At 36.0% G+C, this 17,389-nt stretch overlaps 1 protein-coding gene across 1 annotated transcript; it reads right to left on the reverse strand.

Moving 5' to 3' along the window:
* Positions 1-5,680: 5,680 nt before the first annotated feature.
* Positions 5,681-17,163, reverse strand: LOC126728764 (cysteine-rich receptor-like protein kinase 25; the record flags this gene model as incomplete). Its single annotated transcript, XM_050434548.1, has 5 exons — positions 5,681-6,074; positions 6,200-6,410; positions 6,630-6,754; positions 6,990-7,157; positions 16,368-17,163. Coding segments are annotated over 5 exons (1,539 nt in total), but the record flags the coding sequence as incomplete, so codon positions are not given.
* Between the last annotated feature and the right edge of the window lie 226 nt (positions 17,164-17,389).

The raw sequence follows: 17,389 nt of genomic DNA on the forward strand, positions 1-17,389 counted from the left end.
CAAATTGGTTCCTACTTGTCCTATTAAGCATCCTGCACGAGTTTGTCCAGTTATTTTGAATATGACCATACTCATGACCTCACTTGATCGTATTTCTTGTTTCAAAGGCAAAGGGTATTGATTTTCTCACGTTGTCTTTATACACTATTTCTATATATGTGTTATCATATGTTAAATGTAAACACATTTTTTTAAAATGTTGAGACTTGAGACCTATTGTGAAAATACGGATATCGTATATATTACGGAGTATGAAACAATAATTTTTCAAAAACTCATTCACCAAAGATTAAGTTGAACGAAGATCACTTTTTTAATATTTGCTCGGTGGAAGTCCATCTGGTCTGGAAGAAAATAGCCCACTGGGTGGGGGCGGTGCCTCCCCACTTTACAATGTGTGTGTAGTTTTTTTTTTTTTTGAAAAAGCACTCACCACTTTATAACTTCTGCGCTATAGAAACCCTGTAAGGCGTTAGAAAATATGAACCTCTAGAATCCGTCCAGCAAAGACATTCTTTAGTTTTGCGGTCTGTCCTCGGGCACTCACACCTCAATCAGCCTTCCTAAGTACATTAAAAATTAGATATTACTTTTCTTTTTCTTTTTTTTAAGTACATTAAAAATTACGTCCATTTGCGCATTAAAGCGTTCAAAAGCATTTAGTATGAACCGTGAACTCCGCCAATGACTTAACTGGTTTAATGGTACCTAGACTAAAATTTTTCAAATCAGAGAGAAAATACAAGACAAAACTATATTGCTAGTTCTTTTAGCTTCAAAAAGTCAATATTACCCATTATTTTTCTATTAACCAACACATCTTTCTTTAATATTAATATTTTTTTTCTTATCAAAAACAATTTATATATATATATATATATATATATATATATATATTCTTCTTTGTATTCAACAGTCAGTACAAGGTATATCAACTCTTTCTTAATAATAATAATTTGTATAATTAAAAAAAAAAAATAGTGAGTAATATGTCTGTGAGTTATATATAAAAAATAATTATAATATTTTACGTAACAAATGTATAAAAGTAAATTTATATAGTTCTAGCTTCCTCTTTTTTCCCCAACTTAAATGAAAGAGTTTTTCAACCCTCAAGTTTTCTACCCCAACCAAAACACACGAAGGGAACTTAAAGTCTCTTCTAACCCTCAAGTTTTTTCATCCCCTCCTTACTTTCTATTTCTTCACTTTTCTATACCACAAACTGAACAAGGCCTAAGTGCCTAGAGTGAGTAAGGGAGGGGTAGATTTATGAATTCCTAATCAAAATTAATAAAAAAATAATAATAAAAAAACTACAATAAGAACAATAAAATTGTGAACGCTTTGGTCAACGTAGACAGAAGAAACTATATTTTTGGGTATCATTACCTTCGCACTACTTTTGATCTCAAATTGATTATTAAGTTGTCTTAAATATGAAAATATTTCCTTACAACATCATTAAAATTGTACAATAAAATTGATATGATTAAAAATACAAAATACAAAAATATGCTACATGGACCTACATGGCATAAGCAAATAGCATAAAAACAAAAGATTATGAAGCAATTCCAATTAGTGACACAATTTGTATTATAATTTATCATTGTGGGTTTGAAAGAATTCCAATTGCTGCCAGTTGTAAACTGGCGTGATTTGTTGACCAATACAATAATGTTAAATCTGTAGTCAATTGTTTCTTTTATTTTGTTGCCTCAATCACTTTAGATGTCTCTAACAAATCGCTGCCTAAATCATAAGGGAGGTAATGGGATGGTAATAATTGCATTTTTTATGCTTCTCATCACATCATATTTTGGTAGTGGAATTGTTTGTGATAGTATTATGGAACATGTTGATGTTAGGACAGAACCTTAATCCGAAAATTTAAGTAAATCTTAAATATAATAATATCATATCAATCAATCACAATTTAATTTTCTTACAACCACCGCCAGTACATCACCTCCTTGACCATCAACCAATACCGTGGGTTGAGGAAGTACCAGAGTGTATTAAAGGGCTGGTGGCCCAAGATGTCTTGTAGTTGTTTTTTAATAGTTTAATTGAAAGTAACGTATTTCACATAAAAAAAAAAAAAAAAAAAATACCGCATCTTAGAGATAGTAACAACCTAAGCCAATTTATTAATTTAGTCAAGGTTCAAGTCTATTATAGTAATTCTATCTAGTCTGAATTATGAAAGCAATCTTAACTATACTAAGCAATCTTAACTAGATTTAGCAATAGCTTTTACATCTTGGATTAGAAGACCAAATGAAGCTAAGGATAGCGAATCCTCCATCAATGAGTTTATTAGAATTTCAGAATCTCCCTCAAGAATAGCAGAATCCAACCCAAGTTCTAAAGCAAACTCCAAGTTTGTTATTGTTGCCATCGTTTCAGTTTCCAGCACGGTTAAAGGAAGTAGAAGGGAATGAGACAATGAGGCCATGAACAAACCTTTGTAGTCTCGAATTACTTCTATCCCAGCTTTGTCCAACGTGGTAAACAAAGCCCCGTCAAAATTTTATTTTGTAAATACCCAATGTATTTTTCAACGATCTCCCCTTTGCCTCCACCAAAATTTACAAATAAGCTCTGCAATTTCATGGCAAAGACCTAGTGGAAGCATAAAACAACTCATTGTAGATATTGGAATGGCTTAAACCACTGCCTTAATCAAAACTTCTCTACCTGCCTGTGACAGTAGCTTCTCTTCCCAACCTTATCATTTTCTCCACACTCTTTCTTTGTTGTAATCAAAACTTGCTTTTTTGTGTCTTCCAATAAGTGATGGTAGCCCTAAATACGTGCCATAGTGCAAAATCTCTGAAACCCCTAATGCTTCCTTTATTTCTATTTTTGTTACATCAGTTGTTGATTTGCTAAAAAACAGAGATGTTTTCCTTCTGTTTATTTGCTGCCCTGAAACACCTTCATAATTAGTCAATATTTACAACACCTTTTGACAATCCTATCCATTTGACCAGCAAAAAAGGACACTATAATCTGCAAAGAGTAGATGGGTTAGTCTTGGGCTTCTTCTACCAAGGGAGAAACCCCTAATAGTGCCATCATTTTCAGCTTTGGAAATAAGGCAATGTAATCCTTCAATGTACAAAAGTAAAAGGAATGGGGATAAGGGATTGCCTTGGAGGATGCCCCTAGTGGTATGGATTGATCCTTTTGGTTCACCATTCATTAGAATTGAGTAGGATACTATTTTGACACAAATCATCATAAGATTTATCCTCCTCTCCTCAAACCCCAATTTCCTCATAATTTTTTCCAAAAAAGACCACTCCATCCTATCATATGCTTTGCTCATGTCAAGTTTAAGGGCTATGTAACCAGTTTTGCTAGTTTTGTGATTTTTCATGCTATGGAGAGTTTCGAAAGCAACAAGTATATTATTAGAGATTAGGCGATTTTTTGTGAAAGCACTTTGATGTTCAGTAATGATTTTTAGTAGAATTTTTTTCAATCTATTTGCTAATACCTTAGATAAAATTTTGTAAAGTACATTACATAAGCTGATAGGTTGAAAATCATTAACAGGTTGTAGGTTTTTTGTTTTCGAGATTAGGGTGATGAAAGTATGGTTAATGGGATGGGGAAGTGTGGTCGAATTTAGGAATGACAATATGGTTTTTGTGACATCAATACCTACCAAACTCCAGTAATTTTGATAGAAGAGAGGGGACATACCATCAAGACTTGGCGCTTTCAGTGGCGCCATTTGTTTCAATGCTTCTTGTACTTCCCATCTCCTCGGTGAGAAGCTTTCGCATCAGATTCAAGGCTTCCTCATGTAGAACCGGGTTTGTGGATGTAATCAGACCTTGATAAAACTCAATGAAAGTTTTTGCTATCGACTCATCATTCATGTCTAGGGTAACTCAGGTGGTTTTCTGCATTGAGACTGGCCTCAAAGTTGATTGGATGGTCTGACTTAAAGATGGTTGAAAAGTAATCAAGGATGATGCCCTCAACTCCCTCCTGGTCTTCTTGCCAAATGCCATTTGGATTCATGAGTCCCACAATTTTATTGTTCCGACGCTTTTAGAAGGCTATGGTGTGGAAGAACTTCATATTCTAATCACCCCATTTGATCCATAGTGCTCTAGATCTTTGGTGCCACATGATTTCCTCCCTTATCAACATCTCGTTAATCTCTTTATTCAAGCTCTGTATCTCTAATGCCTTTTCATGAAGGCTGTTAAGGGATTCAAGTTGTTGGAGTTGATTCTGCTTCTATTTCAAAGTTTTGTTCACATATCCAAACTCTCTCCAATTCCATCTTTGGAGTTACTCCTAGCATCTCTTCAGTTTGTCTATGACTTCAAAGTTTGGGTCACCCTAGTAAGGATCTCAGGCTTTTTCTACCACCTCCATGCACCCTTCTTCTCTCATCCACATGGCTTCGAAGAAAAATCTTTTCTTGGCCGGTTTTTGGGTTTGCCTTCTTTTGAGGAGAAGCATTAGGAGGTAATGATCAAAGATAGACATTGAGGAGTGATGGACTTTAGCCTTAGGGAATTTCTCCATCTAGTCCTCATTAGCCACCATTCTACTCAGTCTAAAAAGGGTACACTACTCCCTAATTGACCAATACACCATGTAAATATTTTCCCAATAAAACCTAAATCATATAAACCACACCTGCTCAAGTACTCTCTAAATGCTATCTTCTGCTTTACATCTCTATCCATCTAGCCAAGCTTCTCAATAGGGTGTGAAATCTCATTGAAATCCTCGAATACCATCCATGGCATGTCACACTAGGCTCGTAGTGCTTCTAGCAGTTGCCATGAGATATGTCTTTTTCCTAAGTCTAGTTGACCATAGAAGCCTGTGGCTCGCCATGGATTAGTTGCAGGACTACCACATCGATATGTGAGTTTGAGTAGCTCTTGAACTTGACATTGGTGCTTTCCTTCCATAGTAAAGCTAGGCCACCACTTCTCCCATCACTTCGGCCTTTGTCTCCACAAGGAAGACCAAAATTGGGTTTTTTGCCTTCACCTCGTCAGTGAAGGTTTGAATCACCAAGGATGACCCTAAACCCCAACAATTCCAGGCTAAAATCTCATTGGGCTCGGCAATGTTGCAAAGCAGCCACCACTTCACTGCCATCCTTTTGATTTTCCTTCTCTAGGGTTGCGTTTTGTTAATTCTTTCCTCTTCTTCTTTTCTGATCAATAAATTTAGGGTCTAGTTCTTGTAATGGGATTAGGCCTTCTCTTTTTGGCCATTTGGGTCTATTTCTTTATGAATTGCGCTTGGTTTCACCTCCTACTCCAGTCTCTTCCAATGCCCACTTCTCGGGCCCAACTTTTCTATTACCCATCCTTTTGGGTCGTAGGTCATAGCCATTGGGCCCAACTTAGTGTTAGGGCCCCCTTTTTTATTATTGGGGGTTGGGCTTGGTGTCAAACCGAATCCAAAAGCAGGCTCACTAACTTGACTGGTCACTTTCTTCCACTGCATCACCTCAACTTTGTCTGCCTAGGCTATGGGTAGTTCCAAGGATGTCTCGCCAAAGGGGTTTTGTTCTCCTCCAACTTTCCCATCAACCTTTTGACCTTTCTATTTTCTTGCAATTCTCTCGTTAGGTGTTTTAAGGCGTCTAACTTTGTTACCAACACCAAAAGCATAGCAGTGTTACTAAAAGACAATTAGGAGCCTCATGAAGATGCTGTTCAAAATGACCATTTTTATTAATTTTTTAATATTTTATTTCAGTGATTCATTAGGTGGAATGGGACTTGAATAAATCTATTAATTTCTAATGATGAAAGATAGAAGAAAACAATTTGGTACTTACTATGTCCCCACAATTCTACTCGCATTTTTTTGAGTTTGATCAACTTCAAGAATCCGCGCGATACCAAAATCTAAATTTTTTGGATTCATATCAGCATCTAACAATATGCTACTAGCTTTTAGATCGCGATGTATAATTCTAAGTTGAGAATCTTTGTGAAGATATTGAATTCCTCGAGCAATCCCTCCTATAATCTTATATCGTGCTGCCCAATCCAATTGTCCTTGTTTTTTTAAATCTAACAGTTCATCAAAGAAAAAAAAAAATCTAATAAGATTTAAAGAATTGCAAATGCACATCAATGAGAAATTGATGCAATTCTATTCACATAACACTATTGGATGTGTGTTTTGATGCACAAACCATATATAAAATTGTCAAGGCTTCTATTGGGCACAAATTCATAGATGAGTATCTTCTCTTCTCCTTTTAAGCAGAATCCCAAAACCCCTGCTAAATTTTTGTGCTGAAGCTTGGCTTGTAGTTCAACCTCATTCTTAAATTGTTCGACTCCTTGTCCAGAGCTTTTCCCTAACCTCTTTACAGCTATAACTTGTCCGCTAGGAAGTGTACCCTGGTAACATATATGTACTTGAACTGGCTTTAGAATAGTTTAATTCAAAGAATTTATTAAATCCCTACTTCAAAAAAGTTTCAAATTCTAAATTTGATTATATTTGTATGCAGTAAATTTTCTACAGATTCTTAATTTTAAGTAATACCAAAAACAAAAACAAAAATATAAAAGGGAAAAGAAGAAGAAAAAACACAAGAAATAAATTTTGATTTATACCTTGTAAACTTTACCAAATCCACCTTCACCAATCTTGTTGTCATCTGAGAATTTGTTGGTGGCGGCTTCAATTGTCCCAAAATCAAATTGCAAGCAGGAGTCTACAGTTGGTAATTCACTTGCAGCTAAACATCCGAAAAAAATGAACGTAAGAGATTACATTAGAAAGAGCAATGTTTGCAGATATCATGAGGTGAGAGTTTGTACATAATCAATAGGTTCTATCATTTTCTGGCAAATTACAGTCTGTCCTCGCATTTGGCTTAACAAACCAGTTTAATGAATCGATTCCTTCACGTGTACATGAAAATGAGAAGACAGTGACATATGATGTGAACATAAGACCACTTGCATACGTACCTTGATAATTTAGGATTTGATCAGATTTCTTAAAATTCTCTCCCTTTATTGCATTGGACTTCTTTCTTGCTCTCATTGTTAGGAAACAGAAGGACAGAATGACCAGAACCAAAGCAACAATTGGAACAACTATGGCGATTATTGTTGCCGTTGAGATTTTTTTCTTTCCTGCATAAACAATATCATGTTTCATTGACAACTGTACAGTAGTCCCTTAGGAGAGAGCTGCCTAATAATTAATTAGGTCTAATCCTATGTTCCATGGACATGGCTAAAATGGGCAAGTACTCGTACTTGTACTTGTGTGCGTATCTATGTACGTAGCTTGGGTGTTTAGTTTATCTGAACTCTTAGTTTGTACTTTAAATAACATTTTATGGGTGTCATTGTACTTCTTCGATATTTATTATCGCCTTTAAATTAATTTTAAATATGTTTTCAATAATTTTATTATTGTTACTTAATTTTAAAACCTAAAATAAAATATTATGTCCAAAAATATTTAAAATATACCTAAACAAATATTAATTAATTAATTACCGTATCCTAGCCTTGTACTCTTGTATTTCAAGAAATGTTGTACCTGTACCCATGAAATCTGCTTTTAATTTTATTTATTATTTTTTTTATGAGAAAGTTAATCAATAGAAAATAAGGAAGAAAATGTATCATATGCATAAGATATATGCATTATCTTTCTCATAGGATGTGGTTACCATATGATTGTGGAGTTCACAAACTTTCAGAGGTTGAATGCATCCATTGGATGCATAGAATACATATTGGGGAGGGAAGGATGTCCCAATAAATCTACCAAATGGAATACCCATTAAGGTTGAGCAAAAAACCAATTATTTCAACTGAAAATTATTGTATACTCTGGGGGTAGGCTGGACTCACTCCTTTGTGAGAGGGAGGGAGTATACTCCCAAAGTATGGAATAACAACCCTTATTCAACTTAGGCATCATACAATATAATTGTCAATTTTTCAATAAATAAAAAGAAAAAGTAAGGAAGAATAGAATTGTTACTTTTTCAATAAATAAATAAACAAGTAAGGAAGAGATTAGTTGTAAGTTGTAAAAATCTGAGTTAAGTTTAATCATGCATCCTTACACTTACAAACCAATGACAAAAGAAAAACATGAATATACGAGCTCATCCTTCGCAGAGGCCTCATGTTAGAAAGTATGAGATTTTGCCAAGTGGCGCATTCTTGGCTAAAAGAATTAAAATATTCTCAAGTGCTACATTAGAGATAAGAACAAATTAAATATTAAAATTTTGTTTTATTTGATTCAATGTTTTAAGATTTTTTTAATTAAAAAAGTAAATATTATTTGTATCTTTTGGTTAAATGTATCAAGACTTTTCCTCCCTCATGCATATACACAATATTCTTTACATTTAAATTCACTATTTTTACCTCTTGCACTTCTACTCCTTTATATATACCTATCCATAACCCTTCACGTCATCCCATGTCAAATACAACAGACCAGAAATGATTTCATTTATCTTCAATCTTTAAACGACACTTACCTAGCTCTATCATTGTTGTCTCATCTAATTCTAACCCGTATGAGTTGGCTACAAATAAGGAATGAGTGGCATGCATTTTACATTGAGTGACAGTGACAATTACAGTTTTGATTTTAAGGTCAAACGTTATAGATTTGTGGGTTTTGTGAAGGATGTGATTGATTGTGGGTGTTTTGGATGTATATTTTGTTTTAGAATTAAGAAGAAAGAGAAAGACATGTTTTATATCAACTTTTATTCTACAATATTCCTCCAAAGTTGTTTTTTAATTTCTCATTACTTGAACTAAATAATTGTAATAGATATGTTTGTGCAATTTATAATTATTTCTTCTTATGATAAACTCATTATTAACAAAATTTTATAACAATTATGCTATAATATATGTGCAACATTTTCTAAAACCATATTACATAAAATATTATGATGAACAGGTAACTTGAAAAAGTGCATCGCTCTCATTAATTAATCACAAATTGAAAAAGTAGAAATGCCAAACACTTTATAAATGCCATGTAATTTATTTATTTATTGTAAATTTGTTAACTCCAACTTTTGAATCCAAATCCACTATCCCACTTGATTTTTAAATAAAAATAATAATAAAAAAAAATAACTGTACCACTTTTTGTATTCTACTTTATTCCACCAATTACAATTTATTGTGTTTATTAAAAAAAAAAAAAAATCACCATACCACTTTTTGTATTCTACTTTATGTTCCATCAATTACAACTTTTTGTGTTTATTTTTTTTCATTTTAAACTTTGGCTGTTTTATAACGAAGTTAAACAAATACAGATTAAGTTGTGATTGATGGAACATAGTTGAAAGTTCAAAAACGTGTATAAACACCCTTGAACGTTTAGACCCCCAAATACAAAATAACCAATTCAAGCTTTATGACAAACAACTAGTGTGCGGAAAATGAACATAAGCTATAAACAGAATTGGAAATCAATCTAAGCCAATTATAAATCACATCCACAGCAGAAAATAAAAGGCAAAGATAAAGGGAAGAGAGATGCAAACACAAGGACAACACACGATGTGTTATCGAAGAGGAAACCGAAGCCCTCGGCGTAAAACCTCTCCGCCGCCCTCCAAGCGGTCAATAATCCACTAGAAAATGTAGTTGGGATACAAGGACAGCAATAGACCCTCCAAGCCTAATCTACCCAGTGTACCTAAGCCCTCCAAGCTTCTTGCTCCAACGAGGTTGCGCCGAACCTTTTTCTTTTCTAGCTTACCGGATTCCGCTACTAGACCGTAGCATCGGCCATCCTTGACATCCTCCAATGCTTCCCAAAGCTCCAAAAACACTCAACACTCTAAATTGGTGTGGGTAGTGTTTGGATAGAAATCTCCTCTCAATAGGTATGACAATGAGAGAGGGAATGAGAAGAGACTACAAAGGTTTCTCTCTAAGAATGAGTAGCTCTCTCTAATTGGGTGGGTGTTTTGAAGAAACCTCTCTTAGGGTTTTTCTTTCTGAATAGCCACCCATATCTTGTGGAAATGAGGGGTATTTATACTGGTGTGAGAATGGAATACGAAGAGTCAGTTTTTCCAAAAACAGGGCTGGCTGGTGACTTGACCTCGTGACTTGACTGAGTCGCGAGTTCAAGTCGCGAGCTAACTTAATGGCCAGTCTGGATTTTTGTCGTGTAGTGCTCCAGGTGGCGTGACTGTTCAGCTCCCCTGCATGCTCTGCACGTGAGCAACCTTTGGCGGCTTGCAAGCCGCGAGCCACCCGCAAGTCCTAGCCGCGAGTCTCTGCTTCACTGCAATGTCTTGAGCATTTCTTCACACTCTCTCACACACTACCCTTACATGATTCCCACCTAAATACAAGGTTTCTAAGTGCTATATTACAAGCAAATTTGTCATGAAATAAAGCCAACACATGGTTGATTAAATTCAACCTTACAATCTCCCCCTTTGGCTATTCCATGACAAAACACCCTAAAACAGACTCTAAACTTAAACATGAGTTTGGGAACAATGGTAAAACTCACTCACACCTAAATCTAGAAACTGTGTAGCTCTTGAATCATATGAACATAATACTCCTGAAACACAACAATACACCATGATCATTGTAAGCAGAAAATTATAAATGCATATGAAACAGGCAATATGTGATCAAGCAAAGATGGAGTTAAGAAACAAATCATGGCTTGATCAAACAAGCAATCACTACAAGGTAGTGATCACAATGCTCATTCACACTTGGAATGAACACTTGAACATACAAGCTAACAAGAACAATGCAAGTTACTTGTATGCCCAACACTCAACCAATGCATAATACACTAAGTATATGCATCTAGGAAAAATCCTACAAGGGCACAAGAGTGACAGTACATAAACCAAAATGTAGGACATTTAGATTAGAGTACTGATTTCAACATAGCAAAAAGGCTGCATTAAGCAAGGTACATACCATAAAGCCTACAAACTATGCATAAAACATTAACCCTAAAAACTTACAAAAGTACATGGGTACAAACACATTATATTGAATAAAAATTTAAACAATATAAACTAAAAGTGTTTAAAATTTCTCCTCTTCAAAGTGATGAGAAGCTGTGATGCACTTGGAACATATATATACTTGTACCCTGAAACACTTGCACAAAACACATTAGACCCTCAAGGTAAAGCAAGTAATAAATGACAAGTATAATATAACAAGTATAGAAATGACTACAATGATCACATAGCAAAGCAAATGATCATCTGAACATGCATTCAATGAAGCATAATAACATAGGGATATATGCATGTCCAAAGCACAAACATGATGCAATGAGAACACCAAAGCATAACACAAAGCACCATAAAGCCAACAAGAAAACAAACAGAACAAGGTTTTTTAGTTAACACAAAGTCTTCTCCCCCTTGGTATATGCATCTCCCCTATGGAATAACTCTCCCCCTACAAATGTGCATGAGAAATAGAATTTCTCCCCCTAAGGATGTGCACAAGAGTCATATAGAAATGACAAAATACTCCGAAACATTCTCTAGAGTGTACTCTCCCCCTTTTTGTCAGGAATAGACAAAGGGTCAAGAAGAAACGAGGGCAAGATATGAAGGTATGAACAATGCTAATGATGCATGAGGGGTGCAAGATGAATGAGAAAATGAAGCTCAAACCTAAGACAAAGTAACATGCTACAAAGCATAAGGTAAGCATGACATGCTAGGATGAAGAAATAAGGTAAAGACCAATGCATGACAAGGGTAGCAAAGGTGTGTGCAAGAGGTGGCTAAGTGCAATGCATGACCAATGCATGAAAAATGCACATGTGGGGCAAAGTGTGCAAAATACACAACTAATGAACCAAACATGTTCCTAATAAGGAAACATGAGAAACCCCAAAGTTTGGTACTCATCGGAGTCCAAACAAGCGAGAAAATGTCTAAGAGGCATTTTATCAAACACCTAGCATGCACACTATGAACAAGAATGTGAAACAATGCATGAACAACATGAAATCCACCTTTAATACATGTTCTTTCTACCACAAGGGGCCAACATCCAATGCATATCAACAAAAGAAACCAATCCCATGAAGAAAAATGACAAAAAATAAGTTTTCCCAACCCCTATGATGAAAATCCCAACCAAGAGCACAAAACTCACCAAAACATAATCCAAAGATCAAAAATCAATGAAAAGAGTTTATAATTACCTTAGAGATGTTAATGGATTGAAAAATCATTCAAATTGGTTGGGTTTTGATGTAAAAATATTGAAAGAGGGGTTTTAGAGAGGATGGGAGAGGTTTAAAACAAGTTTCCCACGAAAAAGCTCTTTAAAAAGCTGATTCTGGGCGACTCGCGACTGGCGAGTCGCGAGCCAAGTCGCGAGTGAGCCGCGAAACCTCTCTGTATGAACTCGCGGCTTAGACTCGCGGCTTGTAAGCCGCCAAACCGAGTAGCCAAAACTGGCAGCTTGCTGGCAGCTCACGCAAGTAGCCAAAATGAGTGGCCAAAAAATCTGACACTTGTTTTTCAAACCAGAACATGTTTAAACATTGAAAAACAAAATAAGCACTAAACATAAACACAAAAAGTAATAAAAATCACTTCCAAAAACATATAAAATGATCAAAAATATTTTTAGATTAATCCATATAAGATAGAGCACACACACATCACATTTAGACAAGTACAATCTAACAAATGAATAAGACATTCATTGAACATAAGGCAAGTGTGTTATGTGTGTGTATCAAATGTGGAATAGTCCTTAGTCTAGAGTGAAACTTCAATGATCAATTCAATCAAGTCATACACAACTAGTACTAAGTCAAGTGGTCTATCTCAATTATAGAAGTGAACATATATGACCTCCCACAAGAAAATGATTACATAAGATTGAAGCTTTTCATTTGGCTTCTTACAATTCATATCATTTGATCATTTTGAATCAATACAACTCATTTTGAGCAATACATCTCATTTTTGAGATTGATGCCTGAAATTTTTGATATTTCACTTTGAAGAACAAGCCTTTGGCTTTTTGGGCATCATACATTTTCATATAAGTCGCTTTCCCTTTTTCCTAGTCGAATACTAGTATGTGCGACGGCTTTTGCAGCTCATTATCTCTTTTCATTTTGAGATTTACATTTATTGAGCTCTTTAAGCAATAAAAATAAAAGAGTGGGAAGAGATATAAGCACAAGTCTACGCATGTATCAAAACCAACATGACTATTGACTAATCATTCATGACAAGCTTGAGGATCGATTTACAACAATCACACAAAGATGTCAAGATTTTTCCCACAAAGATATAAGTGCAAAAATAACAAGCTAAGCTCGTAAATGCACAAAACCATTTGTACAAAGGTACAAGGCCAAACTCACATGTGATATGTGCTCAAACATATACGATCAAACTTTTTGAATTTTTCACTTTTTATGTGGTTTTGGATTTTTTACTCACACAAAACTGAAATATAAAAGTAAGATCAAAAACAAAACAATGCATACAAATAAATGCAAGATGCACAAAATGCATGAAGATATGACATTTAATGCATGAAGGGTCCTATAAAGATTGAAAAAATTAGATCAAGGACCAAAAGAGCAAAAGCTCAACCATAGGAACCCTTCCTCATCCAAACGGAATGATTGTTTGGAATGAGTGTCTCATGAGAAATGAGACGAGGGTTGGAAGAATGAGAACCGGAGATGCACATAGTCAAGGAGTTAAGAGCATTAAACATTTTCTTTAACAACATGCTATTTTCACTTAAAACCGGTTTACTCTTTTTAGCACAACTTCCAAAAAGTTCAAGTTTTTCTTTTCTTTTGATTCTTTTAAAAGCATGAAATTTAGAGCATTGAGGTCTTACATGACCAAAGGCACCACAATGGTGACACACAATGTGTTTAGGTCTACTAGGCTTTTTGGGAAGAGATCTAGCAACAAAGGTTTGTTCTCTTTTTAACTTGGGGCATTGGGGTCTTATGTGACCAATCACACCACAATGGTGGCAAGTTGGAACAAACTTAGATCCATCCAAAACCTTAGGTTGAGACCTAAACAGAGGCTTTGACTTAACAGCCTTTCTCTCCACCTTTTGATTTCTTTTATGTGGAGGAATGTACACCGATTTGTCCTTTACGGTAGAACACACACTAGGCACAAAATCGGGTACCACAACATGATTGCAACACATATTTTCATCATTTTTAACAGTAGGTTCAGCAATCAAACACTTGGCATGCATCTTAAGAGATTCATTTTCACATTTAAGATCATCAACAAGTTTGTTAGACAAAACAAGTTTAGCATCCAAGTCCATATTCAAACGTTCAAACTCTTTCAGCTTTTCAAGAGAAATTTCAGCAAGTTTTTTATATTTCTCAACCAATTTGTTGGATTCATTGAGCTTAGCAATCAAATCATCCTTTTCACAAAATAACTTGCTCAAATTCTTTTGAAACTTCTTAGCATTTTTCTTCAAGAGTTTGTCAACAACACCCATAGATTCAAATAACATGTCATCACACTTATGAGGATTAACACTCATAGAGGCATTTTCACAAACATGTGGCATGTTACATTCATCACCAACCAAATCATGCAAAGAGTCATACAAAGCACAATCCATGGCAAATAAACACAAGGGGTCAAGGATCACACTTAGGTATTTAAACCACAACAAGTGTACCTACTCTGGTACCAATTGAAAGTTCAAAAACGTGTATAAATACCCTTGAACGTTTAGACCCTCAAATACAAAATAACCAATTCAAGCTTTATGACAAACAACTAGTGTGCGGAAAATGAACATAAGCTATAAACAGAATTGGAAATCAATCTAAGCCAATTATAAATCACATCCACAGCAGAAAATAAAAGGCAAAGATAAAGGGAAGAGAGATGCAAACACAAGGACAACACACGATGTGTTATCGAAGAGGAAACCGAAGCCCTCGGCGTAAAACCTCTCCGCCGCCCTCCAAGCGGTTAATAATCCACTAGAAAATGTAGTTGGGATACAAGGACAGCAATAGACCCTCCAAGCCTAATCTACCCAGTGTACCTAAGCCCTCCAAGCTTCTTGCTCCAACGAGGTTGCGCCGAACCTTTTTCTTTTCTAGCTTACCGGATTCCGCTACTAGACCGTAGCATCGGCCATCCTTGACATCCTCCAATACTTCCCAAAGCTCCAAAAACACTCAACACTCTAAATTGGTGTGGGTAGTGTTTGGATAGAAATCTCCTCTCAATAGGTATGACAATGAGAGAGGGAATGAGAAGAGACTACAAAGGTTTCTCTCTAAGAATGAGTAGCTCTCTCTAATTGGGTGGGTGTTTTGAAGAAACCTCTCTTAGGGTTTTTCTTTCTGAATAGCCACCCATATCTTGTGGAAATGAGGGGTATTTATACTGGTGTGAGAATGGAATACGAAGAGTCAGTTTTTCCAAAAACAGGGCTGGCTGGTGACTTGACCTCGCGACTTGACTGAGTCGCGAGCTAACTTAATGGCCAGTCTGGATTTTTGTCGTGTAGTGCTCCAGGTGGCGTGACTGTTCAGCTCCCCTGCATGCTCTGCACGTGAGCAACTTTTGGCGGCTTGCAAGCCGCGAGCCACCCGCGAGTCCTAGCCGCGAGTCTCTGCTTCACTGCAATGTCTTGAGCATTTCTTCATACTCTCTCACACACTACCCTTACATGATTCCCACCTAAATACAAGGTTTCTAAGTGCTATATTACAAGCAAATTTGTCATGGAATAAAGCCAACACATGATTGATTAAATTCAACCTTACAATAGTGATTGATGGAACATAAAGTGAAACACGAAACACAAAAAATGATAGTGAGTATTTGTATTTCCCATAATTCACATGTTATTCAGTTGTTAGGTTGTTTTATATATGTGACTTATACTCGGCTTAGTATAACTGTTACAAGAAGTACTTTCTTCGCTAAATGACGATATGCACTAGCCAATAGAATTATAGCAGGGCATGAGCTCTGCAAATGGTTGGGTCTACCATTCTACCCCTCACCGAACCATATTGGTGGGCAATAAAATGGACACTTACCTACTTCTATAGTTTTTTTGTTTATCTGATAGCTATATCAGATAGAGTTATAGCCCTCTTAATTGGTCCTGACTTTGAACAAGTTAAAGCTAATGTTTCCAATTCTTTAATGCGAGAATATGACCCGCACTAAAATCATACCCAACATAAACAAAGATTCATAAAGTATGCCTTGAAAAATTGAAGCACCATCACTCAATTGCCAATAATATAAGAGAAAAAGGAAAAAGCAGTCAAAAGTCCAGCTACCGAACCTGTATATGAAGGTGGGTGAATTGGTGTAGGTGGGAGTGTCGCAATTTCCATCCGGTAAAAAGGGTACAATTCGTACCTAACACTGCAACTAGGAAAAATAACTCTTCCCCCTTGCTTTCCACTACAACACCATGGCAGAAGCTTTATAGCAGCTTGAAGACAAGTACTACAATCGTTTCTGGACAAGTCCGCTGTGCACTGTACAAGGTTGTACAGTGTTTGAAAAGCAGAGATATTCACTTCCTTGGTCCCATACTTTTTGGCACCAATAGGAGCATTAGATGCTTGTGCTGCAGTCTCGTTCATACTCTTTGCTAGTAACTTATTAAACTTGTCCTGTTCAGTGATATTCTGCGTGTTCAATAGGGCGAACCTTGGTTTTTCGTCCACGGTAGAGAAGAAAGACCGGTTTGAGTAACGTAACATGCACTCATCGTACCATATCACAGCGACTTTCTCTCTTGAACACTTTTTGGTTACCTCTTTCACTGCCGCAGCTACACATTCTTGACAGAGTTGAGGGGTTACATCGCCGCGACAGAGGAAGAGGCCGTAGACGGGGTTGGGAGTGTTTTGGCCGCTGGTTGTGTTGTAGAATTCGAGGTTTTGTGTGGCGTTGGAGGAGAGTGAAGAGAGGAGGGAATTGAGATTGGATTGGTAGATGCTATTGGGGCTAAAAGTGGTGTTTGCACATACCTCTGTGAGGTGAACTGGGTCAGCAGCATGAGTAGTGGTATGGCTGAGGATTATATTGATGTAGTGAGAATTGACAAGATTTTTGATTAGGAAATGTTGTCATGGAGATGCATTTTTTTTGTTTTGTTTTTTTGTTCCACATGTCTTATAATAACTTGATACACGTGAGAAAAATGTTATAGATTTAAAAAAATTACAGAAAAAAGAAGGAAATATGTTATTGCAGTTTAGTCCACATATCAAATATCTGGAATTCTTGTTTGTTGTCCACAAGATGGAGCCGGAGATATTTTTTCTCTCTTAGTTATTGTCTTTGTAGTTTTCT

The sequence above is a fragment of the Quercus robur genome, chromosome 5 (assembly GCF_932294415.1).
Source record: "Quercus robur chromosome 5, dhQueRobu3.1, whole genome shotgun sequence".
Classification (NCBI taxonomy): domain Eukaryota; kingdom Viridiplantae; phylum Streptophyta; class Magnoliopsida; order Fagales; family Fagaceae; genus Quercus; species Quercus robur.